The sequence below is a fragment of the Staurois parvus genome, unplaced genomic scaffold, assembly GCF_062004578.1.
Source record: "Staurois parvus isolate SC_StPar_1 unplaced genomic scaffold, SC_StPar_1.0 ptg000025l, whole genome shotgun sequence".
Taxonomy (NCBI): Eukaryota; Metazoa; Chordata; class Amphibia; order Anura; family Ranidae; genus Staurois; species Staurois parvus.
Window position 1 is genome coordinate 16,048,993 of NW_028317821.1, and position 26,018 is coordinate 16,075,010.

The 26,018-nt window shown below is 39.6% G+C and overlaps 1 protein-coding gene across 1 annotated transcript in view; it reads left to right on the forward strand.

Annotated features, from left to right (window-relative positions):
- LOC149471958 (dynein axonemal heavy chain 3-like) overlaps positions 1 to 26,018 on the forward strand; it is a 710,466-nt gene that overhangs the window by 340,871 nt on the left and 343,577 nt on the right. Inside the window, exon 15 of the mRNA XM_089652692.1 lies at positions 17,780 to 17,944. Coding sequence (XP_089508818.1) covers positions 17,780 to 17,944 — 165 coding nt within the window. The remainder of the gene's footprint in view (positions 1 to 17,779; positions 17,945 to 26,018) is intronic.

Genomic DNA, 26,018 nt, shown 5'->3' on the forward strand with positions numbered 1-26,018 from the left:
TTTAGTGTAGATATACATTTTTGAATTCTGCATGCAATGTATGTGGTCTGCAAATTTGAGCTTTTTTTCTTTTAAATTTGAAACAAATACTTATACTTTTTAATTTCCCTGCTCAATTTTTAAGAAATTGCAGCCTGTCCAAAAAGTATTAAAAGCTGTAATACTAAACTGTAACATTTTCCCTCTTCAGTCACTGAAGCGAGACACACATACAGGCTTAAGATCTGTGGAGCAAGTCTGTTACACGTTTTCATCTTCAGTCTCCTAAAAAAATCATTACTTATTATTTCAAGATATAGATGTGCTTGCTCTCTTCTTCAGAAATTGTGGCATGTCCAAAAATGATTAAACAGTGTGCTACAAATCTGTGCAGTTTTTCTTCTTTTAAGTTAGAAACAAATAGATACCATTTTTTCCTTCCAGATGCAACGTGCCTGCTCAATCCCTAAGAAATTGTGAGCTGTCCAAAAAGACTAAATAGCTGCAATGCTAAACTGTAAAAATTTCTCTTTTCAGTCTCTGAATCAAGCGCTAATTTTTATTACCAGATGTAACATGTTCACTAAAGCTCTCTGAAATTGAAGTCCGTGCATACAAGCTTAATATCTGTGGTATAAATCTGTGACATCCTTTCAATTTGCTAAAAAATACATTTTGTTTTCTAATTTTCAGTACCTATGTGCTTGCTCTGTACCTCAGAAAAAGCTGCCTATCCAAGAAAGGTTTAAATGATGTGCTGCAAATCTTTACAATTTTTCAGTCTTCAATCCTAGGAAATAGACAATTTTTTTTATTCCAAGTACTTGCTTGCCTAGGTGGTTACTGAAAAATTAATAAGAGAGGGCCGTTATTCCTACTATACTGCACTTATTTGTTCAGATACAAAAAACTAGGACTACTCTGGAACCAAGAATGAAAGTTTACAATATCATTCCTTTAGAAACACAGGTTTTTTTATGAAAAGTATAAAACATTTAATACACATCCATGGGTAAAATGATATAGGCCATATATTGCATTATGTACATAGGAGTGAACAAACTTATTCAACCCAGAGTCCCTCCTATAATCGTTCTTAACCGTATAGGCTTAAGTATGCCATGTTCTACGTTTCATGAAAGTTCATTCACTTCCACAGGAGAATATGGATGAAGGTGATCTACAATGTATAACACAATAAACAATTTCTCTTTTCAGTCTAACATATTTTTCATCCCTATACCATAGTGGCCAAGGACAAAAACAACATGCTTGCATAACGTGCAGTGATTCTATACAGTATTTATGGCTGCTGTCTTTGAATTGTCATACTCTATTGTTTCCTAAAACATTGCCAACCTATTCTTCTTACAATGCTGCCCCATGCTCCAATCAAAGTGCTTACATATTCTCCGACCGACCTGAAACATGGCACCTTTAGTTTTTTTTAGTTTGCCCTAACAACTGCCTCATCTCTGATTTGTGGGATTGTAGTTTTGAGGTGTTTTGGTCCACCTTGGATTGACATTTTGTTAAACTTTGTACACAATGCAGTGTGTTACTGAAAAAAAGATAACAAGCTATGTTGTGAGACTTGTTATGACACTGTTGGACAATTTGTGTGAAGTCGATAGCATAACGTTTTTTTTAGTACTTTGAGATAGATTTTTTTATGTTGTCCCTGCTACTTCCCGTGCTCAAATATGGTCTGTCAGTGTTGCACTAAACAATCATTGTCTTTGAAAAATATACCTAATACCTAATAACCTACCTTTTTGGATTGAATGATTTTTGTATTTTAAATGTTACCCCTTAAAGCAGAGTTCCACCCAAGAGGGGAAGTTCCGCTTTAAAGATTGGTCCCCCGCTCCCCATTAAGGATTGGCACCTTTGGGGAGTGGGGAGGGAGCGGTTACCCGAAATTGACAAGTACCCGCTCCCACTTTCGCAGTGATCGCCTAGGCAATCGGAAGCAGAAGTTGTCCTACCTCACTCCAGCCCCATAGTCTTGTTGGTCATGTGACTGGTCCCAGAAGACTACAGGGCCATTCAGGAAGCGCAGCGCTACTCGCTCATGCGCAGTGGGTACCCGGCTGTGAAGCTGCAAGCTGTCACAGCCAGGAGCCCACACTGAAGATGCCGGAGCCTGGAATAGAGGACGGCCGATAAAACAGGCTGTGGCGGGGGCCCCATGGGATTGTGGGTCAGATGAGTGGCTGTTTGTTAAAAGTCAGCAGTTTTTGAAGCTGCTGACTTTTATTTTTTCATACTGTGAGTGGAACTCCGCTTTAAGCCTCCTGAAAAGACCCTCTGTCAGCTGAACAATAGATGTATAAGTTATTTTTTGGTACATGGTCCCTCAGGCCACTGCTCAGCTCCCGAAACCTTTGTTTGGCAGCCCCTTATCTATTATCCCAAATAATGGACATGAAACTATAGAATTGTGTTAATATACTTTGATAAAAGTTATTGATTTCATATCAACAATTTTGAAAAAATTTTATTTCTTCTTAAATGTAAGCCAAAATGTATTCTGCTACATATCTTTGCTAAAAAAAATCCCAATAATTGTATATTAATTGGTTTAAGTTAAAGTTATAGTGTCTACAAATGGCGGTATATATACTGGAATTTTTTTTTTATATACTAGTAATGGCGGCGATCAGCGAGCTGTAGCAGGGCTGCGGCAGGCATGCTGACACTGGGTGGGAACTGATTAGCTGCAACTGACATCTCCAGTGACACTAATACAGTGATCAGTGCTAATAAAAAGCACTGACAGTGTACTAATGACACTGGGCAGGAAGGGACGTCGTGACTTCAGACGCAAAACCGGAAGGAGCAGCGCGGCCATTTTGGATATGGTCTCAGCATAGGACGGACTGAATTTAGGATGGACGGTACTTTTTGAAATGTAAGCTGCAAATAAATCTGGGTGTTATTTACATTACTCCACTGAGTCTGCTCTTCTCTGCTCTGTGAGGAACGGGGATCTCGATGCCCATTGCTGCATGAGGAACGGGGATTCCACTGTGTACTCCCATTAACCACTTGCCTACCAGGCACTTATACCCCCTTATTTACCAGGCCAATTTTCAGCTTTCAGCGCTGCCACACTTTGATTGACAATTGCGCGGTCATACAACATTGTACCCATATGAAATTTTGATCATTTTTTTCTCAAAAATAGAGCTTTCTTTTGGTGGTATTTAATCGCCACTGGGCGCTTTACTTTTTGCGCTATAAATAAAAAAAGTGCAAAAAATTTGAAAAAAAAAAAAGTTTCTTTGTTTCTTTAATAAAATTTTTCAAACAGGTATTTTTTCTCCTTCACTGATGTGCGTTGATGAGGCAGCACTGATGGGCACTGATAGGCGGCACTGATGGGCACTGATAGGCAGCACTAAAGGGTACTGATAGGCAGTACTAATGAGGTGGCACGGATAGGCGGCACTGATAGACAGCCCTAATGAGGTGTCATGGATAGGCGGCACTAATATGCAGCACTGATAGGCGGCACTGATAGGTGACACTGATTATGGGTGCTGATAGACGGCACTGACTGGCATCACTGATGGGCACTGACTGGCGGCACTGACTGGCACAACCCCTGGGCACTGACTGGTGGCACTGACTGGCAGCACTGCTGCGCTGCACTGGTGGGTGGCACTGATGGGTGGGTACAGGTGGGTGGCACTGGTGGGCACAGGTGGGTGGGCACAAGTGGGTGGCACTGCTGGGCACAGGTAGGTGGCACTTCTGGGCACAGGTAGGTGGCACTGCAGAGTGGCACAGGTGGGTGCACTGCTGGGCACAGGTGGGGGCACTGCTGGGCACAGGTGGGTGCACTGCTGGGCACGGGTGGGCGGAGCTAGTGGGCGCACTGCTGGGCACAGGTGGGCGGAACTTGCGGGTGTCACTGCTGGGCACCGATCATCAGGGCACTGATCATCAATGCCCTGATGATCGGTGCCGATCCCCACGGTTCTCGGCAGTACTTTCCTCACGATCTGACAGTGTGAGGAAAGTGCAGCCGAGAACCGGCACTTGCATTTCCCTCTGATCAGCGTGTCATTGGACACCGCTGATCAGGTGGTAAAAGGCCGCTGTGATTGGCCTTTTACCACATCACGTGATCAGCTGTGTCCGTAGGACACAGCGATCACTGAGATCGCCGGGTGTGCGCCCCCTGGGGCGCGCAGGAGAGCGCGTTCTGGGAGGACGTCATATGACGTCCACCCAGAACTGGCCGGCCGCAGTGCAGCCGTCATTCGGCTATCTGCGGTCGGCTACTAGTTAAAGGAAAGCATACTCCCATTGAAGGAAAAACCATCTGGCATATGGGGTTGTATAACGCTTGTGAAAGCTGAAAGAGGGTAATTGTATATTATCCTAAATGCAGAGTGGTGGCACTGATCAGATCCTGCACAATTTTTTCACTGATCACTAATTGTGTATTTGTGGCATTTCACGTATTGAAGTGGTTGTTTCACATGATCACTCGTGAATTTGTGTGTGGATTTTCACTTCACGTGTTGATGCTCATTTATTATATTATATTTACATCACTAGTGTGGTTGCATGATATCACTTATATTATAATGTAAAAGATAATGCACTATATTTAGTTTATTTTTTTTGAGGTACTTTGGATTGAAGTGAAGAATTGGACATTTTCACAGTTGGAAGATTGGAGAGTGTGGATTATAATTTTGGATTTTTTCAATTTTATATTTGGGACTTTATTATGGACATTATGTTAGTATTGAGATTGTGGGATAGGATGTGTGGTTAATTAAGTCTGTATTATGTGTTCAGTTTTAAAGGGATGAGATGGCAACCCTACAACAGACTTCAACTGATTTCCACTCTGCTTGCTAGCAACACAGTGCCAGATTGCCAGAACATGCTTTACCGATATGGGACATGTGTTTACAGCAAACTCACCAGCACAATGTCTTTACTGGTTATCAGTGACCTGAAATTAAAGCCTTGAAACAGCATATCATCTCCATTCCCTCTAGTATTTGGCTGCACTGTGTATCCTAAATGAGTGTCTGCTGGGTCGGATGACTAAGATCATGACAGTAACTATCATGAGTCTTTCCTACTGTCCAGGCAATGCTGAATTGCCAGAACATGCTGTTACAATATAGGCATACAGAGATAGCACACTCACTGAACCATTGTCCTTCCCAGTTATCAGCGGAGTGGAAGTAGCCAAATGCCATAAACAGTACACATTATGCTCCCTCAAGAGGATTTAAAGGCAAACATCCAGAAACTGTTCACAAATTAACAGAAACTGTATGTACCCAAATCAAGCCTATACACAGCAACAGGTAAAAAATACACTAAATCTCTACAAAAATAACTTGAAAATTCATCTCTGCTATAAAGTCATCTTTGCATTAGGACCACTGCAAATGATAAATCCCTTTCGCTGTCAGCCCCCAAGGGTTTGACCCATGAAATTTTTAAAAATGTTGAACCAATTTTTTTACTGATATTGTGAAAGTCTTTCTTTTAAGATATGGCAGATATATATTGATGTTCTGTGTATTTATACTTCTTCATTCTGTGTGCATATGATATCTGCTTTCATTTTTTTGATATGTCCTTTTTGAACCTACTTAAAGCAGAGTCCTGACCCTGCCACATCCCCCCAAAAAAATTAAAGTCAGCAGCTACAAATCCTGTGGCTGTTGACTTTTAATAGTAGGGCACGTACCTGTCCATGCATCCAGCGGTGTCCCCATCCTGAGCCGACTCTTCAATCGCCTGCTGGGTGCTGGCACCACCATCTTGACTGAGGGAAACCAGTGGTGAAGCCCTGTGGCTACACTGCCAGTTTCCGACTGCAGATACGTGAAACGCTATGTGCTTTGTGAATGCAGTCTTCTGGGACTTTGGAAGTGTGGGGGGTGCTTCCACTTTTGGCTGGAACTCCACTTTAATAAAAGTTTGAAAAGATAAATGTTGAACCCAAGGCCTGCTAGGTTTTTTATTTACTATATATCTCAGATGTTCCCCCAGTTCGAATCCTCAATTCATGCTTTGTTTCCCCAATATATTCTTTTCCACAGGAGCATCATAGCTGAGAGATAACGTGGTTTTCCAAAAATATTTAATTTCAAACAGAGAATTGTCTTGCTTGTGAAAGTTTTTTGTTTTGTCAACATATGGACAATTGCCTCACCTATGCATGGCATGAAACCTACTTTTACCGAACCACATTTTTGGTTGTGACAGAACATATTCAGATCTTCCCAGCGTACTGGATTTGTCACATGTATGGATGTTCATTTATCTGATATCATTCTGCTTAGTGTCTTTGTTCATTTGGCAGCAAGTTACCTTTGGGGGCTTGAAGTTTTGTGATCATACTTGAAATTGATTTTTATTTTTGCATTTTGACCATGTTTTTGTGTTTCCAGACATCTTGGGCTTCATTGGAACTTACAAGTGGTGTTGACAGCATTGTCAGAATTTTAACTACATAGTGGTATTTTTTAGGCTGATGGTGTCATGCAAGTAGTGATTATTATTATGTATTGGGGGAGATTTACTAAAACTGGTGCACACAAAATCTAGTGCAGCTGTGCATAGTCACCAATCAACCTCTAGGTTTTATTGTCAAAGCTTAACTAAACAAGCTGAAGTTAGAACCTGACTGCTTACTATGCAAGTCTGCAGCAGATTCTCTGTGCACCAGCTATAGTAAATCTTCCCCATTGTGTGTTTTGCAAAATGTTCAGGGACCAAGTGCTGGAACCCAAGCAGCTAGCTAGTGTTATTAGCCCCTATTCACATTTTCTCACTTGGCCACCTACTGTATTTCTTACCCATTCTTTTAGAATATAAATTGCTATTTTCACCCTATTAAACTAAGGATTACTACAGCTCTCCATTTATCATATTTTCCATCCTATTCTCCTTACTCAAATATCTTACATGTACAGGTGTCTGTTTAAACTCCATCTATTCAAACCAAACTTCATTAAATGTCTTATATGTGTCCCTATGTAAATGCACAACTCATTGATTAGCCAGATTCGATCCAATTTTGTAAGCCATTTTACTATAGTTGGTCCCTTCTTTGATTTCCAATATTTATGGATCATTGTTTTTGCTGCATGCATTTAATAAATATGGTATTATAGATTTCCTATATTTTTTCTCTGGACACTTTGGTCACATGGAAGGGGCACTGCTAAGGACCTTTCCTTATCTCAAATTTGCTAATCTTCTCAGCCAAGCATATATCTTTTACAATAAGCCTGTATATTTGGGCAGTGCCACCATATATGAACATGTGTATCTTCCCCATTGCATCCTCTCCAGCATTTTGGTGATAAATATGGACTAATTTGATGGAGTTTTGATTGAACATAGGATCACCTGGCAAAGAGCTTATAATTAATTTTATTTAGCTTTGTACCCACTGAGGATGAGAATAAGATATCTATAGTTTTGTTTTTGATCCTCTGATATAGGTTGATCTAGCTCTTGCTCCATTTATTTAAGAAGTTTGGGTACCCTGGATCCATAAGGGATAACAGCATTCTGTAGATGTTAGTTAGAGATGAGCGAATCGAACCAGGCGAACCGGAATTCGAGTCGAATTTCAGGAAATATTCGATTCGCGGCGAAACCGAAATTTTGCCTACTTCGGGTGCGCGAATCGAACATTTCCCGATGAGCCGGCAAAAGTGTCCCTGCAGTGAGCTCCGCTATTTCTGACAGTTCTCTGACAGAAGGAACACATGTTTAGCGGTTGAAACATTGTATCTATTAGTTTATATTTAGGATACAGATGTTTCAACCACTGTTCATGTGAAGAAGCTGTGAGAGAACTGTCAGAAATAGAGGAACTCTGCACATACACTTTTTGCCGGCTTGGAATTATTCTTCTTTTCATCCTACTTCTTCTTCTTCTTCTTCTTCTTCATCCTCATCCTCATCCTCTTCTTCTGAGGATGAGGATGAGGATGAAGAAGAAGAAGAAGCAGTAGGATGAAAATAAGAATAATTCCAAGCCGGCAAAAAGTGTATGTGCAGAGTTCCTCTATTCTGCAGATACACTTAGAGGAGCTCTGCACATACACTTTTTGCCTGTTTGGAATTAATCTTATTTTCATCCTACTTCTTCTTCTTCTTCTTCTTTATCCTCATCCTCAGAAGAAGAAGAAGAGGATGAAGAAGAAGAAGAAGAAGAAGAAGAAGAAGAAGAAGTAGGATGAAAATAAGAATAATTGCAAGCCGGCAAAAAGTGTATGTGCAGAGTTCCTCTATTCTGCAGATACACTTAGAGGAGCTCTGCACATACACTTTTTGCCGGCTTGGAATTAATCTTATTTTCATCCTACTTCTTCTTCTTCTTCTTCTTCTTCATCCTCATCCTCATCCTCAGAAGAAGAAGAAGAGGATGAGGATGAGGATGAAGAAGAAGAAGAAGAAGAAGAAGAAGAAGAAGTAGGATGTCCTTCCATACAGCGGTTGAAACATTGTATCTATTTGTTTCCATAAATGGATCCATTTATGGAAACAAATAGATACAATGTTTCAACCGCTGTATGGAAGGACAGTCCCAGAACTGTCATTAATAGTCTATTTCTGACAGTTCTATGACATTCCCTCCATACAGCGGTTGAAACAGCTGTATGGAGTGAATGTCCCAGAACTGTCAGAAATAGACTATTTCTGACAGTTCTGGGACATTCACTCCATACAGCGGTTGAAACATTGTATCTATTTTTTTCCATAAATGACATTCTGCAGATACACTTAGAGGAGCGCTGCAGATACACTTTTTGCCGGCTTGGAATTATTCTTATTTTCATCCTACTTCTTCTTTTTCTTCTTATGAGGATGAGGATGAAGAAGAAGAAGTAGGATGAAAATAAGATTAATTCCAAGCCGGCAAAAAGTGTATCTGCAGCGCTCCTCTAAGTGTATTTGCAGAATGTCATTTATGGAAAAAAATAGATACAATGTTTCAACCGCTGTATGGAAGGACAGTCCCAGAACTGTCAGAAATAGTCTATTTCTGACAGTTCTGGGACATTCACTCCATACAGCTGTTTCAGAAATAGACTATTAATGACAGTTCTGGGACTGTCCTTCCATACAGCGGTTGAAACATTGTATCTATTTGTTTCCATAAATGGATCCATTTATGGAAACAAATAGATACAATGTTTCAACCGCTGTATGGAAGGACAGTCCCAGAACTGTCATTAATAGTCTATTTCTGACAGTTCTATGACATTCCCTCCATACAGCGGTTGAAACAGCTGTATGGAGTGAATGTCCCAGAACTGTCAGAAATAGACTATTTATGACAGTTCTGGGACTGTCCTTCCATACAGTGGTTGAAACATTGTATGTATTTGTTTCCATAAATGGATCCATTTATGGAAACAAATACATACAATGTTTCAACCGCTGTATGGAAGGACAGTCCCAGAACTGTCATTAATAGTCTATTTCTGACAGTTCCATGACATTCCCTCCATACAGCGGTTGAAACAGCTGTATGGAGTGAATGTCCCAGAACTGTCAGAAATAGACTATTTCTGACAGTTCTGGGACTGTCCTTCCATACAGCGGTTGAAACATTGTATCTATTTTTTTCCATAAATGACATTCTGCAAATACACTTAGAGGAGCGCTGCAGATACACTTTTTGCCGGCTTGGAATTAATCTTATTTTCATCCTACTTCTTCTTCTTCATCCTCATCCTCATAAGAAGAAAAAGAAGAAGTAGGATGAAAATAAGAATAATTCCAAGCCGGCAAAAAGTGTATCTGCAGCGCTCCTCTAAGTGTATCCGCAGAATGTCATTTATGGAAAAAAATAGATACAATGTTTCAACCGCTGTATGGAGTGAATGTCCCAGAACTGTCATAAATAGTCTATTTCTGACAGTTCTGGGACATTCACTCCATACAGCTGTTTCAACCGCTGTATGGAGGGAATGTCATGGAACTGTCAGAAATAGACTATTAATGACAGTTCTGGGACTCTGACATTTCCATGACATTCCCTCCATACAGCGGTTGAAACAGCTGTATGGAGTGAATGTCCCAGAACTGTCAGAAATAGACTATTTCTGACAGTTCTGGGACAATCACTCCATACAGCTGTTTCAACCGCTGTATGGAGGGAATGTCATGGAACTGTCAGAAATAGACTATTAATGACAGTTCTGGGACTCTGACAGTTCCATGACATTCCCTCCATACAGCGGTTGAAACAGCTGTATGGAGTGAATGTCCCAGAACTGTCAGAAATAGACAGAAACTGTCACAGAACTGTCCTTCTTCTCATCCTTCTCCTTCTTCTCATCCTTCTTCTCATCCTTCTTCTCATCCTTCTTCTCATCCTTCTCCTTCTTCTTCTCATCCTTCTCCTTCTTCTCATCCTTCTCCTTCTCCTTCTTCTCATCCTTCTCCTTCTTCTCATCCTTCTCCTTCTCCTTCTTCTCATCCTTCTCCTTCTCCTTCTTCTCATCCTTCTCCTTCTCCTTCTTCTCATCCTTCTCCTTCTTCTCATCCTTCTCCTTCTCCTTCTTCTCATCCTTCTCCTTCTTCTTCTCATCCTTCTCCTTCTCCTTCTTCTCATCCTTCTCCTTCTCCTTCTTCTCATCCTTCTCCTTCTCCATCTTCTCATCCTTCTCCTTCTTCTTCTCATCCTTCTCCTTCTCCATCTTCTCATCCTTCTCCTTCTCCATCTTCTCATCCTTCTCCTTCTCCTTCTTCTCATCCTTCTCCTTCTTCTCATCCTTCTCCTTCTCCTTCTTCTCATCCTTCTCCTTCTTCTCATCCTTCTCCTTCTCCTCATCCTTCTCCTTCTCCTTCTTCTCATCCTTCTCCTTCTCCTTCTTCTCATCCTTCTCCTTCTCCTTCTTCTCATCCTTCTCCTTCTCCTTCTTCTCATCCTTCTCCTTCTCCTTCTTCTCATCCTTCTCCTTCTCCTTCTCCTTCTCTTTCCTCATCTCCAAGGGCATTTAAATTAAAGGTACAGTGTTCTGCACTAATTTAAAGGCTCTCTGAAGCCTAGAAACCCTTTTTATAAGTCATCTTCGTAGCGAAGAAATTCGCATCGAATCGAATTTCACACTGGAATTCGCCGAATCAGCCGAATCGAATTTTTGAGAAATTCGCTCATCTCTAATGTTAGTAATAAAATGCTTTGGTGTCTTCTTTAACCACTTGCCCCCCCAGACAATTTACCCCCTTCCTACCCAGGCCATTTTTAGTATACGGCACTGCATTACTTACAACTGTGCGGCCATGCAACGCTGTACTTAAATGAAATTTATGTCCTTTTTTCCCTCACAAATAGAGCTTGTTTTTGGTGGTATTTGATTACCTTTGTGGTTTTTACTTTTTGAGCTATGAACAAAAACAAACAATAAAAAAAACCAAAACAATATTTTCTATTTTCTGCTATAAAACATACCCAATAAAAAAATTTTAAAAATCAAATTTCATAATTTTAGGCCAAAATGTATTCTGCTACATATTTTTGGTTTAAAAAAATCCCAATAATTGTATATTGATTAGTTTGCGCAAAAGTTATAGCGTCTACAAACTATGGTACATTAACTGGAATTTAGAACAAAAAATGTTATACTAGTAATGGCAGCGAGCAGCGACTTATAGCAGGACTGCGATATTGCAGCAGACATTTTTACACTAACTAACACTTTGTGGGAACCAGTGACACTAATACAGTGATTAATGCTACAAATATACACTAATCGTACTAACGACACTAGTTGAAAAGGGGTTAACATCTAGGGTGATCAAAGGGTTAAGTGTGTACCTAGCTATGTGCTTGGTGTACACTAGATAGTGCTTTTACTATGGGAAGTGATGGACTGAGTTCTCAAACATTTACATATATTTTGCCACACCCATAATGTTTTATCTTTTGATAGAGCTCTATATTGGTTTGGCACTCAATCAGCCTGTCCCAAGTTAACTCCTCCTATATTTTCTGCCAGCAATACCGAGCTTTTGGAAAAATCATTGTATTGTCCAGTCTAATATTTTTTCACAATATCACTTTTATATGATAAGTCCTAAAATCTAACAGTGCCACACCCACCTCCGATTTTGGTTTGATAAGAACTCTATATGAAATGCAGGGGCCATGATGTTTCCAGACAAATCTCCTCAGCAATACCCTGAGTGTTTTGAAGTATGCCAATGGCAAATTTATAGGAAGTACTTGAAATATATATAAAACTGTTGGAAGGGTAACCATCTTGATCACATTAATTCTTCCTATGCAGGATAAAGTATAAATTGGATAGCTTTTCAAATCCTGCTTAATATTATTACGAAGGGTAATATAATTATGTTGCTACAATTCTGCAATAGAAGGGGTTAGAATAATCCCCAGATATTTTAATCCTTTCATTATTATTAATTATTTCTATAATTAATAATATAATTATTTATCTTCAAATGGGAATTTTGGTTTGAGAGCCTTGCATTCCACCTGGAGAATTGAGATGTTTAATATTTCTATATTTCTGATTTTTCTATGTATTTCTTCAAGTTAGATATCGCTGCATATCTTTAAATTCTTTCAGGTTTCTGGAGAGGTTGCAGAGACAATACAAAATGCAATAGAGAGAGTGGGCACCCTCTTTGAGTTCCATTATTTAGGGGAATGGTTGTGATAGTGTCCCATTCACTTGTAATTGGGAAGAAGGTTTTGAATGCCATTAATATCTTTATCCAATTATGCATTTGCAGACCTAGTTCTAAGTGTTGTTATGTTATTAACATACAGTTTATTCCCAATTTACTCTGTCAAATGCTTTTTCAGAACCCATTGACAAGAACAAAGCTGGTTTCTTACTTTTTTTACTTTGTGAATCAGGAGTATAGTTTGTAAAACATTGGGGTAAATATACAAAAACTGGTGCACACAGAAACTGGTGCAGCTGTGCATAGTAACCAATCAGCTTCTAGGTTTTATTGTCAAAGCTTAATTGAACAAGCTGAAATTATAAGCTGATTGGTTCATATGCACAGCTGCATTAGATTCTAGTTTTAGTAAATCCCCAACCCCCCCCCCCCCATTGTCTCTGGTCTCTCTCCCGGGTTCAAATGCGGCTCGATCTTTATCTATCAAGTATGGCATGTGATGTTTTAACCTCTCAGCCAGAATCCTTAAGTATAATTTAATATCTTCATTTAGAAAGAGATTGGTCTGAAACTGGAATGGAGGATTGTCATATAAGCTAATAGGGCCTATGATCTAATCTCTCAAAATCGTAAATCTGGAAAAAAGGGATCACTTGTTCCGAAATATTCTTAAACTTGCCATAGATAGTAGATAAAATAGAATTTAGAATGAAAATTCTTAGGAAAAGAATGTTCTAAGACAGTTTTTCTAATCATTAGTGGGTCAAAATTACATTCATTTGCAACTATAGTGATGAAAATTTTAAGGAGCAGAATGGGAAATGTTTCTTTATCGAACAAATTTCTAACAGCGTATGTGGTTCAAATCTGATGAAGTCCAATCATTCTAAAAAGAAAATTAAATCTTTCAAGCTGCATTTGAATGTTCTGACAACATTATGAGAATTTTTATATATATTTTCCTAAGACATTTCCTAATAATTTCCTTTTGAAATTCTATCCATCTATGGCCAGCTTCACACAGTATAATTGAATCGATAAATAGAATATTGAGTAAATTAGAGATGACTAGTAAACTAAGGGTTACTAAGGGGTTGAACAGAGAAACTTTTTAATTAAAAAAAAAAAAGAAGCAGAATGATAGTGAGGATCAATTTTAAGCTGAACCAGTTAATTGTATTATAGAAAGCCAATTATAGTGTGACAAAGTATCCGCCGGAAAATGGTCCTGTGCTCTATCAATGGTATAGTCTGGATAAAAGTGTTGGAGCTGTGGCCAGTGTGAGCGCAACAGAGAAACAGAGTGGGATCGTAGAACAGGACAAAAAGATGGGTTATCAAAAATGGGAGTCAAGGGACCTTTACGATGGGAAAGTTTATGAGGGATGACAAATCTGTCCCATCCTAAGAGGAGATGGTGAACCAAGATTGGTAGGGTGGAGGGAGGGGAGCATTGTGCGGGAGAAATCCAGGGTAGTGCCCTTAAATCAAGGGGGAAGAGGGCCTGTTCTAACTGAACTATGCATTTATTGGATAAACGGTAGAACCAATCAAGTAATCTATTTAAAACTGCGGCCCGCTGGTAAAGGGAGAAATTGGGAAGACCCGAGTCCCCTGCCTCTTTAGATTTCATAAGGACTGCCAGTTTCAGGAAGGGTCGATGAGATCTTCAAATAAAGTCTATGGCACGAGATCGAAGATGAGTGAAGAAATGTTTAGGTGGAACAATAGGAATTACAGTAAAAATATAAAGAAATCGAAGTAGGATGTCCATTTTTAGGGCATTAATGCAGGGAAACCAAGTCTCGTTTGAATTGGAAAGGGAACTTCCTCTGAAGCTGAGTTAGGACATGGTTGGGGAGGGAAACATTAAAAATTTCCGATTTGGAAGGATTGATTTTAAGTTGCTAAGATTGCCAAATCTTGTGAATTCTAACATGACATTGGAAAGTGATGGTTGCTTCAAGAACAGGAGAAGGTCGTCAGCAAAGAGTGCAAATTTATGAGACCCCTCTCCTATTGGAACCCCTTTGATGGAATCATTGGCCCTGAGAGCTACAGCTAAGTATTCGATAACACATGAAGATAAGACATGTAAATCTTTAACTACCTTGGGATCCTATAAGAGTGACTCATCTAGCTTCCCAGTAAATTGTCTCATTGGGAGACCTGACAGATTTATTGGGGCTTGGTGTGATAAGACAATTGTTGTATTTCCAAGGACATCAAGGATTTCAATAACTGATGTTCTGAAAAAATATAATCAATCCTTGAACATGAAACATGGACTTCATATTAAAAATCTTTTTTCTTTTGGATGTAAAATTTTCCAAGCATCCACTAGCTGCTGGTGGCATAGCCCCTGCTTAGAAAGTGGATGAATATCCAAGACTGGATCAATTACAAAATTAAAATCGCCTGCCATTATTACTTTACTTTCTTTAAAGGTCCTCAAACATACTGAACACCTGCTTCAGAAATAAAAATTGGTTGTATATTGGGGCAATATACTTCGACCAATATGCACACAAAGTTACAGTGTTTAACATGCACTTCATAAACAAATATCTTCCTCCTGGATCTGACATTACTGCTTTCAATATAAAATAAGCAATTCCCTTGACCCTTTTGTTAGGGAAACATCCATAACACCAAATAGAGTAATCTTTTGAACTATAACTTATTAGACGTGTGCATGGTGTACATTTTAGTTTCTTTTGATTCATTTGTTAATTGAAGAATTTCATTTCATCATATTTGTTATAATGAACAGATTCATTTTTGGGATTTGTTTTATATCATTGGCATTCATTTTGTATATTTGATTGTATCAGAACGATTTGACATTTTTTAATCCAATCTGAATTAATTGTGAATAGCTGGTTGTCGGCATAAAAAAAAAAATACATTGGGGGACACCCTATTCTATACAAGGCCCTTTGGGTCTGGTATGGATTTTTTGGTGGAACCCCCTGCCAAAAGTTTTTTAAAACAATGTGGAGCCCCCCCCTCTAAACCCTTACCAGACCCTTAAGTCTGGTTTTGATTTTAAGGGGAACCCCACACCAAATTAAAGAAAAAATGGTGTAGAGTCCCCTCCAAGTCCATATCAAACCCTTATCCAAGGTTGCAGTTTGGCAGGCCAGGAAAAGGGGGGGACGAGCGAGCACCCCCCGAACCACACCAGACCACATGCCCTTTACATGGGGGGGTGCTTTGGGCAAGGGGGCTGATGGGAACAAGGGTCTCTTCCCCACAACCCTAGGTGGTGATTGTGGGTATCTGCAGGCGGGGTGATTATCAGAATCTGGAAGCCCTTTAACAAGGGGGGGGGGCCTAGATCCCAGGTCCATCATGTGAATGAGTACGGTATACATAGCCCTACTCATTCGCCGGAAATAAAAAATCTTAAAAGTAAATAAAGACACAAATACAATTTTTAAAAGTTCTTTAATAAAAAAGACAAAAAAGTCCTCCAAAGTAGATCCAACATCAAGCATGATGAATGATTGCAAGGACACTCTCCAAATGACAGGTAAACATGGGGGCGGGGTCCCCATGAGGATCCTCCCCTGTTTGAGAGATTGTTCTGAGCTCTTCTATGTCAGTGTTTCTCAACTGTTTTTTCAGTCAAGGCACCCTTTAAAATCATGGACAATTTCAGGGCACCCTTTAAAATTATGTACAGTCTCAAGGCGCCCCATTCTAAAATGTAAAAAACTATTCTAATAGTTTTACATTACCCGTCAACATCCACACAAGTAGGACACCCAATATTAGAGGTGATTTATTTTTCCAAGTCACAGACAAATAATGTGAACCCAGCGCTGACAGAGAGGAGAAGGGGTGGGTCAAACAAGGATTCTATGCATCCTCCTTATCAACTGATTATAAAATTGGTTGTTGGATGCCGGCAACTAGAAGGTCATAATGATGCACAATGAAAACCCGTGGCTTTGTGTAACTAAAAGGCAGGTTAGATCCGCCTCTGGCTTGTACACAATTTTTGGGCAATTTTTACACATTTTGCCAAGGCCCCCTGAAGAAACCTCATGGCACTCTAGGGTTGAAAATGGCTGCCCTATGTGCATATCCACTACACTCACTTCCCCAATAAAACATTTTTATGCTTAGCCACTTTCAGTCTCTCTCATATGACCTTCAACTGTAGTTTATTTTGTCTTGAAGCCTCATACTCTCTTCCATGAATGCTCCTTCAAGGCACTCCACTCTGGGATAGCTTCTTTCCTAATTTTCTAACACAGGGACTTCGAACTTTCAACAGAAATCTCAGGGAATCTCAGTCCTCAGAGAATCTCAGGACTGCCCTGATATGCCCTGCCCTGATATAAAAAATCAGGGCCATTTTTATGACCCTGATTTTGTAATATCAAATATGCTAGGAACTCCCACCTGTATTGTACATTTCTAGTTTTCAGTTGGGTTATTAATGGCTTTAATCAAGGCAAAAAGCCTTTCATTAGCTGTTTCCCCTCCCCCGATACCTAAACACTTACCTGAGTCCTGTATCGTTCAAGTACCGTGCTCGTCTGCAGGTCTTCTCTACCATTTCCATAGAACTTTATAGGGAGACCGACAAACATCATGCAACTGAAGGCATTTTCCAAAGAGAAGTGGGAAAAATTAAAGTTTATGTCAGAGACTAGTAGGCAGTTATAAAAAATGCTTACAAGTACTGATTTCTGCTACAGGGAGCAATAACTTACTTTTTCTGCAGTACACTATTACATTTGTTGATATTTTTTAATAAATTATTGAAAAGCCAATTTTCTCTTATTCAAGTGTGTCACCTTTATATGTAGACACTGAATAAAGATCCAATGTTTGCATGTTCAAATATTTTAAAAAGTAAGTTTTCATAGAATTTACCTAATTTTTCACATTACTAAATAGATATAATTTACACATCTTAGTGCTAGATCTAAAGCTGCCATTTATTTTATGTTGTATAACATTGTTGTTTGACCTTTACAGTAACATTAAACATCAATGACCTCTGTGTATTAACCATTTTTCTAATTAAGAGAACATTCTATCTGTATTTTATTTTTATTTTTTTATTAGAAAGCATTCTGAATTTGTCATTAATTACTACTCTTCTGTTTCCTAGGAATTTGATAAAGACAATATTCCACCAAAGGTTATTGCCCAGATAAGAAGAGATTTTATCAGCAATCCAGAGTTCCAGCCAGCTGTCATTAAGAATGTCTCTTCAGCCTGTGAAGGGCTTTGTAGCTGGGTCAGGGCCATTGAAGTCTATGACAAGGTTGCCAAGGTAACGACTGTGTCCTAAGATTCTTCGTAAGCATCAAAGTTTCATCTTGTTAAATTTGTATAGGCAATGAATTGTTGAGATGAATCTTAACACAGTATAGGAACAGCTTATCCTCATATTTATGTATACATAGGATGATCGTTTTATTGCTGTCATAAATATTGAATATACAGAAATGTATAATATAACCAACAGATACATGTTGTACGTATATGTTATTATATGTTCCACAATTTTACAGTTACTTATTATTCCACTTTGGATGCTATAAATGTATTTGTTATTTAATTTACTTCATAGGATAGAGATCAGCATAAAAACAATATAGATAACTAAAAATAGGTGTAATATTACATTTTTCTAATGTTGTTATCGCATGCTTACAGCTAAAATCATTGAGCCAGTTAATTAAGCGTCAGTTAATCAGTTAATTGCTGTTAATTGCCCCTCTGACCATCTGGTTGCCTTGGTAATGGATCAATCATTGGGTTGAGAAGTTGAAGAGGTTATCACAAACTAGGGTAGGAATAGGAAATGTTAAGACTACTTTTTCTAACATTAATGCAATGCACTATAAATACAATGCACAGAAATGAAAGGATGCTTATGGTAGATAACTAGAATTCCATCAAAATTTGATACTGTAAGTCCTTACTGCTTGCCACACAATATCTAGAAAGCCTTACTGTGTAAGATAAATAGGAAAATGATTTATCTAATTATTAAAGAAAAAGAACAAGTATGATTATATGATGTCTCATCTGTTCCTACACAGTATATAGCTCTGACTACCTGTGGAACTGCTGGTTTCTTGGGTTCTCAATCCCTTCCCAGTGGTGACTTGTCCTTAACTAGGCCTAACAACTCAGCAAAATACCTGTAACAATGCAATGAGTTTTATTAGTGTAGTGTAACTTAGACAGTAGTTACATATAGTATTGTAGTGGCTGAGCTGTAACCAGTTAAGTTGACATCTATTTTCCAGAGTTCTGCAAGTTCTCCTATTACCTTAAAGTGGAACTTTAGTCAGAAAATGAAAACCCGCTAGATCTCTTCAGGCTGGCCACTTTTGCGGGTATAGCTATGTAAACATTAAAAACAAGTGTTTATACTGTTTAAACTGTGCCAAAAAATTTAGAGGCTTGCTGACAGCCTAGGGGCTCTGGGCTTTAGCAAAATGGCAGCCTCCAGCAAGAAGATGCAGGAAAAATGCCAGAGGCAATTTACAGCACACACTTATTTTGGTAGCATAATGATTAATGTGGAATATATGTTTCTTGCTAAAGATCATCATTTTTTTAAAGTTGTTATGAGTAAAATTCCACTTTAAGCACTTCACCTCTCACACCTATTCAACCCCTATGGACCAAAGAAGTTTTTACAATTCCGCAATGGATCTGTTTATTCTGTGATAACTGTGCCATTACTTAACATGACAAGGTTATACCCATATTGTTTTTGAAGGACAAACCAGGCTTTTTTTCATAATTATTGCCTTGCAACAATCTTTTTTTTTTCAATCCTCAGACAAATAAATGCAACAAAATTAAACAAAACACACTTTTTCTTTTTTGACCAGTGTTAGTTTAAAAATAAATAAATAAAAGTGAGCATTTAATTTTGTAATTTGTCCTGTTTAAAATGGTACAAATATATTTTATTATGGTACAAAGCATTGCAAAGTAATTTGCAAATGAAATAGTGTGTTTTATTAATAACTATATATATAACTTATGTATTAATAAACAAAACAATAAAAAACAAATAATCGTTAAAATGTTACTGGTTAAAAAAATATAAACAAACAAAAAAATCAGAAGGAAAAATATAGTTGCATAGATAAGTAGAATATGGAGTTAATTAGGACTGATTAGTAAAAAAAAAAAACTTGTTTTTACTTGCCAGGTTACATAGTTACATAATTAGTCTGGCTGAAAAAAAGACAAAAGTCCATCCAGTTCAACCATAAAAAAAAAAAATTATAATCCTACACCCACAGTTGATTTAGAGGAATGCGAAAAACCCAGCAAAACATGATCCAATTTGCTCCTGCAGGGGAAAAAATTATTTCCTGATCCTCCGAAAGGCAATCCGATTTTCCCTGGATCAACTTTACCTATAAATGTTAATAACCAGTTATATTCTGTGTATCCAAGAAAGAATGCAGGCCTTTTTAACCTCCCTAGCGGTCTGATTATGTCCATATTTCTGTGCTCAAAGCGGTACTTTTTTTGCATGGAAATATGTATTTTTTTATTGTAGGCCTGTAATTTTTAGGAATAACTCACTGAAATCTGTCTGAACAAGAGTCTAGTAAACATGCCAAGTAGGATAAAACTTTAAACACGAAATCATAAATTATAATTTAATAAATAATCATAAAAAATAATAATAATACATTTTATTCAATAATATAATCAAACCAAAAACACTGAAATTTGAAATATAGCGCCAAGTTCGCACATCACTGAGCAAAGTCGCAAAATCGTTTTCAGTGTCTGATGACGAATTTCCCCACGAATCATTATCACTCAATTCTGCAAGTGGTTCTGATTTACTATCGCTGATCTCTAGCTGGTCTAAAACCGCTTTTGACCTAAAGGGACGCTTTTTGGATGCCATGGACGTTTCTCAGTTTCCAGGCAGAAAGAACAGTAAAAATGCAGGCAGGGCACAGGACAAAGCACTCGGGACAAAATGTATGTGAAATGCTTTGATACAGTAATGTTATGCTTTGTGATTTTAGTGATTTTAGTGAATGTCACTTTTTGTCATCTTTAAATTTCCCGCCGTTCCGTCCCCCGTACGTCCCAACGCTCGCAGGGGACGGAACCCAGATGACAGTTGCTGGCATCCGCCGGATTACATTGCCAGGGGGACTGCAGGAGGGACATCGCGGGAGTGCAGGACAAGGTAAGTGATCGAGGGATCCCGGAGCAGCGCTGCAGGGTATTCCCGAGTGTAGCTCGGGGTTACCGCTTGTGGTACTGAAACTTTACCCCGAGCTACACTCGGGAATACCGCCAGGGAGGTTGAAGCAATCCACTGAGCTGACCGGAACTGACTCTTGAGTGAGTCTAGTCCACATTTTCACAGCTCTTACTGTGAAGAAAGCTTTCCGTATTTGAGGATTAAACTTCTTTTCCTCCAGACGTAGAGTGCCCCCTTGTCCTTTGTGATGACCTCAGGGTGAATAGCTCTACACCGAGTTCACTATATGAACCACTGATGTATTTATACATGTTGATCATATCCCCCCTTAATCGCCTCAAGAGATAATAAATTCAGTTCCTCTAATCTTTCCTCAAAGCGGAGCTCCTCCATGCCTCTTATCAGTTTAGTTGCCCTTCTCTGTACTTTCTCCAGTTCCCCAGATTACTTTAACTAACATTATCTGCAGACCTTGTATTCCTTTGATCTACAGATGAATAAACAGAGTAGTAGATGTGTGAGATTCAATTCGTTTAGATTCATTTTTGGAGATTTCGATATATCCAAATTTCCGAATGGACATACAGAATCTGAATGAATTTGAAAATAGTTATAATGAAAATTTTGGATTCATTCAGCATTCGGATTTTTTGAGAAGAGCCAGTTGTAATTGAGTGGGTGGCTGCTGTGTGTTTAACAACCATGACACATCTGCTGTCAGTAGGATATAAACAAAAGAAGTGTAGTTTACAAAAAAAAGTGCGGGGGGCCCCCCCAATTCATACTAGGTCCTTTGGGTCAGGTATGGATTTTTAGGGGAACCATATACTGAAAAAACCCAAAGTTGTGCCCCCCCCCAACAAAAAATCCATTCCAGACCCTTATCCAAGCATGCAACCTCTCCGGCTAGGAAAGAAAGGACATGTAAACACCCCGCTGAGCCATACTAGGCCACATGCTCGCAGCATGAGGGGTGCTTGAAGGGAGGAGGATTCCCCCCAAAGCACCTTGTCCCCATAAATTGGGACAAGGACCTCTTCAACCCAACCCTGGGTGGTGGTTGTGGGGGGCTGCGGGTGGGAGGGTTATCAGAATCTGGAAGCCCCCTTTAACAAGGTGGCCCCTAGATCTACGCCCCTCCCAAAAAAAAAGTTTCAAAAGCAAGTAAAAACACAAACACAGTTTTTAAAAAGTCCTTTATTTAAAAAAAAAGAGAGAATGTTCCCTGAAGTAGATCCATCAATCACGATGAACGGTGACACGCACAAAAAAAAAAAGCTGCCCGCCAATCATGACGTGGGGGACCCCACACTGTTTTTATTTATTATTTTATAATGCCCCCCCCCCCCCTCTGGTGTCACCCTCACTTCACACCAGACAGTTTATAGTCAATCTCTCTAATAAGTGACAAATCATTGCAAGCACTCTTCTCACTTAAGAAAGTCTTACCACTCATTACCAGATGTTTAACCTTCTGTATTTGGGAGCACTGGACTTATGATGACTCTGTTTACTCTTCCATGAGCTTTCAATTCAGACAATAAGACCATAGAATGAAACAACAGTAAGCACAATACGTGCCGTGTAGCCCCCAGCAGGCCTATGTGAGCATGTTGCCCTTGGCAACTGTAGACACTTTATCCATACAAAGTTTTTTTGCAGTCACACACCTCTACCTGGTCAGATTACCTTGTGCTGTGTACAGAGGGAAGGGGGAGGGGCACTTTCCCTTATTTACTGCACTGTAAACATTGCACTAATTGTCAGGGCTGTCTGTGTGGTATCTCCCTGCACTGTAAAGTACTGTAATGTCTCTTTGAGTTTGCTGACTCATACCTTTTCTCTCCTGGGGACAAATGCACACCTGTTGGGTGATTGAAGCAACTTTCAAGACAGTAAAAGTTTGACTTTTAATTTGACATAATAATCACTAACTTTTTCCATCAGTATATAGTTTGTTTGTGGTTCTCCCACTAAGAGGCGCATCAGGTACACTACTTTTCCAAACCAACCTGCTCAAAATTCTTCATCATCAAGTCATCATCAGGTAGCATCCTTCGTAAAAACTCAGCTCATTTTATTTCACCTGAATTGCAACAAGAAATAACACTTGCCTCATGCTTCTGGATACTATTTGTAGCTGGGGTCACCACTGCCTTTTTACACCCATCCACAGCAGACTCCAAAACTGCCAGATTCTTTTTCGGCACATATAGGGATTGCACAGGTAGAGGAATCCCCTCCAGCAACAGAATTCTCACCATAATTTTAGCAATGTCCTTTTTGAACTATAAGAAATGTAGCAATGTTATGTTTTGTTGATTTAAAATTTTCTACTGTTTTTAAACATTTTTATTTATTTATTTATGGGGGGGTTCCCCCACAGGGATTCGTGCCATCATGTAGAGCACAACATGTAATGCTTTCTGCCCCTTGCCTTTTTTTAGGTTCACTCAGATCCACAGCTTGTCCCTGCACTGACAATAATCCTGCTGGCTATTGAGTTGATCAGTTTGGGCTGTACAGGCTCTCAGCCTGTTCAAACACCATTTTTCTCTCTGTTCTTGACAGTGACCAACTCACTTTTCATCAGACAATGGTCTGGTCAATGTGCCTGACTGTAAGGCCAGGACATATGCTCCCTGCATCCACACACACTGCTCACCACAGCATGACTCTTCTGGGGTAGGAGGAGCACAATATAGATAGACAAATTTTCTTTTGTGGATAACAAACACTTGTCAATCAGCCTTACCCCTGCTTACATTTGCAAGAAAAAATTTGTGAACCCCTTGGGATTACGTGGAGTTTTGCATGAATTGGGCATAAAATGTGCTCTGAACGTCATCTAAGTCACAACAATAGAAGAACACAGTCTGCTGAACATAATACTACACAAACATTAGATGTTGCCATGGTTTAATTGCACATAACATGTAAACATTCACAGTGCAGGGAGGAAAAAGTATGTGAACCTTTGGACTTAATAACTGGTTGACCCTCCTTTGGCAGCAATAACCTCAACCAAACGTTTCGTGTAGTTGCAGATCAGACCTGCAAAATGATCTGGAGTCATTTTGGACCACTCCTCTTCACAAAACTGTTTCAGTGTAGCAATATTCTTGGGATGTCTGGTGTGAATCGCTCTCTTAAGGTCATGCCACAGCATTTCAATCGGGTTGAGGTCAGGACTCTGACTGGGCCACTCCAGAAGGTGTATTCTGTGCTGTTGCAGCCATTGTTTTGTTGAATTACTTGTAAGCTTTGGGTCATTGTCCTGTTGCATCTCCCATCCTCTGCGGACAGACAGTCGTACGTTTTCCTGCAAAATGTCTTGATAAACTCTGGAATTCATTTTCCCATCAATGACAACAATCCCTCCAGGCCCTGAGGCAGCAAAGTAGCCCCAAACCATGATGCTCCCTCCGCCATGTTTTACAGTGGGGATGAGGTTTTGATGTTGGTGTGCTGTGCTTTTTTTTCTCCACACATAGTGTTGTGTGTTCTTCCCAAACAACTCAATCTTGGTTTCATCTGTCCACAGTTTATTTTGCCAGTAGGGCTGTGGAACATCCAGGTGCTCTTTTGCAAACTTCAAACGTGCTGCAATATTCTTTTTGGACAGCAATGGCTTCCTCCGTGGTGTCCTCCCATGTACTCCATTCTTGTTTAATGTTTTCCTTATTGTAGATGTGTCAACAAAAATGTTAGCATGTGCCAGAGATTTCTGTAGGTCTTTAGCTGGCACTCTGGGATTCTTCTTTACCTCATGCAGCATTCTGCGCTGTGCTCTTGCAGTCATTTTTACAGGACGACCACGCCTAGGGAGAATAGCAACAGTGCTAAACTTTCTCCATTTGTAGACAGTCTGTCTTACCGTGGACACATGAACATCAAGGCTTTTGGAGATACTTTTGTAACCCTTTCCAGCTTCATGCAAGTCAACAATTCTTGATCGTAGGTCTTCTGAGAGCTCTTTTCTGCGAGGCATGGTTCACATCAGACAGTGCTTCTTGAAAGCAGTAAACTCAAAACAGGTGTGTGTTTTTTAAGGGCAGGACAGCTGTCAGCAACACATCCAATATCATCACACTGATTGGAGTCAAGGTTGGCTCACTCCTGGCTCCAATTAGCTCTGGGAGAAGTCATTAAGCTAGGGCCTCACATACTTTTTCCTCCCTGCACTGTGAATGTTTACATGTTATGTGCAATTAAACCATGGCAACATCTAATGTTTGTGCAGTATTATGTTCAGCAGACTGTGTTCTCCTATTGTTGTGACTTAGATGACGTTCAGAGCACATTTTATGCCCAATTCATGCAAACCTCCACGTAATCCCAAGGGGTTCACATACTTTTTCTTGCAACTGTATGTGTGTGTGTATATAGGAACACTTTGAAAACGCATCATATCTCAATGGGGAAAAATATGCTGGATATCTATACTGATATGGACTGGGTAATGTGTTAGGAACATAAGGATGCCACATCGTTTGTTGGAAATGAAAATTATCAGACCTACAGAGGACTGAATTCAAAGACACTCCGAAAATCAAAGTGCAAAAATTATGCCACAGGCTAGTCCATTTTGCTGAAATTTCATTGCAGCAACTGAAATTGGTAATCAGAAGATTGTATGGCCCCAAGTGTTTGTATGCAAGCCTGCCAACATTGGGGCATTCTCCTAATAAGATGATGGATGGTGTCCTGGGGTATTTCCTCCCAGATCTGGACCGGGGCATGACTGAGCTCCTGGACAGTCTGAGGTGCAACTTGGCAGCATGGATAGACTAAAACATGATATCCCAGTGGTGTTCTATTGGATTTTGGTCAGGTGAGCGTGGGGGCCATTCAATGGTATCAATTCCTTCATCCTCCAGGAACTCCCTGCATACTCTCGCTACATGAGGCCGGGCATTGTCATGCACCAGGAGGAGCCCAGGACCCACTGCACCAGCATAGGCTCTGACAATGGGTCCATGGATTTCATCCTGATACCTAATAACAGTCAGAGTGCCATTGTCTAGCCTGTAGAAGTCTGTCACTGACCCACCACCAAAATGGTCATGCTAAATGATGTTACAGGCAGCATAATGTTCTCTATGGTTTCTCCAGACCCTTTCACGTCTGTCACGTGTGCTCA